Below are 1783 nucleotides of genomic sequence, written 5' to 3'. Positions count from 1 at the left end.
AGGGTTCATAGATTTTGGTCATCCTACATAAAAAGACCTTGTCAAAAAAAGTACAAATAATAACAACAAAGATATATGAACTGAGCAAAAGGACTGGAAGTAATTTATTGAAATCATGCCTCTGTACCTGTCAGAAAGTCATACTTGAATAATGTCCCTGCAGGAAATTAAATGAGATATCTAGGGCATTAGTCAAACACTTATCCTAAATTTGATGCATGACAGAGTATTGCTTTTCCCTTAACAGAGAAGTAGTTAACCTTTCTTAAAAGATTCTTCTTCAGGTAGAATACGAGTACTATTTCCAGGAAGTGGCTTACTAATGTTTAGCTATCCACAATTATAAGCAGACGTTCACATTAGATGGGTCAACTATCAAGAAAGAATTGAAAACAAGAAATTTGGAAACTTATTTATCTGTGGGAAAGAACATAGTATTACTCAAGTCATGGCAGGTATCTGATGGTATAAAACTAGGGTTGATACTGGCAAAACTTCAGTGAGCAATCTCTTCCTAGGAAGATAAGAAAGTTTCACAGAATGGAGCTTTGGAATTCTACCTTGGGAAGTGGCTTCATCTTGGTTGGGATTCTGGATGACAGTGGCTCCCCTGAACTGCTCTGTGCCACATTCACAGCCCTGTACATGTTGGCTATGATCAGCAATGGCCTACTCCTCCTGGTCATCACCATGGATCCCCAGCTCCATGTGCCCATGTATCTTCTGCTCTGGCAGCTCTCTCTTATGGATCTCCTCCTCACATCAGTTATCACTCCCAAGGCAGTTATTGATTTCCTGCTTAAAGACAACACCATCTCATTTGGAGGCTGTGCCCTTCAGATGTTCCTGGAACTGACACTGGGTGGTGCAGAAGACCTTCTTCTGGCCTTCATGGCCTATGATAGGTATGTGGCCATATGTCACCCTCTGAACTACATGATCTTCATGAAGCCTAGGATCTGCTGGCTTGGGGTGTTCATATCATGGGCCTTGGCATCTCTGAGTGCAGTAGGATATACCATCTACACCATGCAATACCCTTTCTGCAAATCGAGGAAGATCAAACACCTGTTCTGTGAGATCCCTCCATTGCTGAAGCTGGCCTGTGCAGACACCTCCACATATGAGCTCATGGTTTATGTGATGGGTGTGATCTTCCTACTTCTCCCTCTTGCTGCCATTCTTTCTTCTTATACACTAATTCTTCTCACTGTGCTCCACATGAATTCACATGAAGGCAGAAAGAAAGCTCTTGTCACTTGCTCCTCACACCTAACTGTGGTTGGAATGTGGTATGGGGGGGCTTCTTTCATGTATGTCCTACCCAGTTCCTTTCACACCCCCAAACAAGACAATATCTTCTCTGTTTTCTACACAATTGTCACCCCAGCTCTGAACCCACTCATCTACAGCCTGAGGAATAGGGAGGTGACTGGGGCTTTGAAGAGACTCCTGGGAGGACGCCTATTGCCAGAACACTGTACATTCTAAGTTGTTCTAGTAGGTCCTTTCTAACCTTGTTTCTCCTCAAAATTATATGATTTCTACTATAAATGAAATTCTACTTATAAAGTAAGACATTAAAATATATTGTTTGATTAGAGAGTTAGAACTTGATTATGCATGTTAAAAGCTCTTTGACACTATTCTTCATGCGGTACTCATAGGATATAATTTACAGTGTTTAAAATTACTTTTTATACTTTTAAAAGGCTAGCTCTTCATTTTCCAAAGTAACTGCTTAATTAAGAGTTTCCAAATATATCACCACCTTGACATTACC

General features: G+C 40.8%; 1 protein-coding gene across 1 annotated transcript; it reads left to right on the top strand.

Annotated features, from left to right (window-relative positions):
- The first annotated feature begins 540 nt into the window (after window positions 1-540).
- Window positions 541-1491, top strand: Or2ag18 (olfactory receptor family 2 subfamily AG member 18). The gene is given in 1 exon segment (NM_001000194.1): window positions 541-1491. A coding segment is annotated over 1 exon segment (951 nt).
- Window positions 1492-1783: the final 292 nt, after the last annotated feature.

The sequence above is a fragment of the Rattus norvegicus genome, chromosome 1 (genome assembly GCF_021556685.1).
Source record: "Rattus norvegicus strain SHRSP/BbbUtx chromosome 1, alternate assembly SHRSP_T2T, whole genome shotgun sequence".
NCBI classification, from domain to species: domain Eukaryota; kingdom Metazoa; phylum Chordata; class Mammalia; order Rodentia; family Muridae; genus Rattus; species Rattus norvegicus.
The sequence above is the reverse complement of the archived record's forward strand: the minus strand, read 5'-3'. Positions and strand labels throughout refer to the sequence as shown.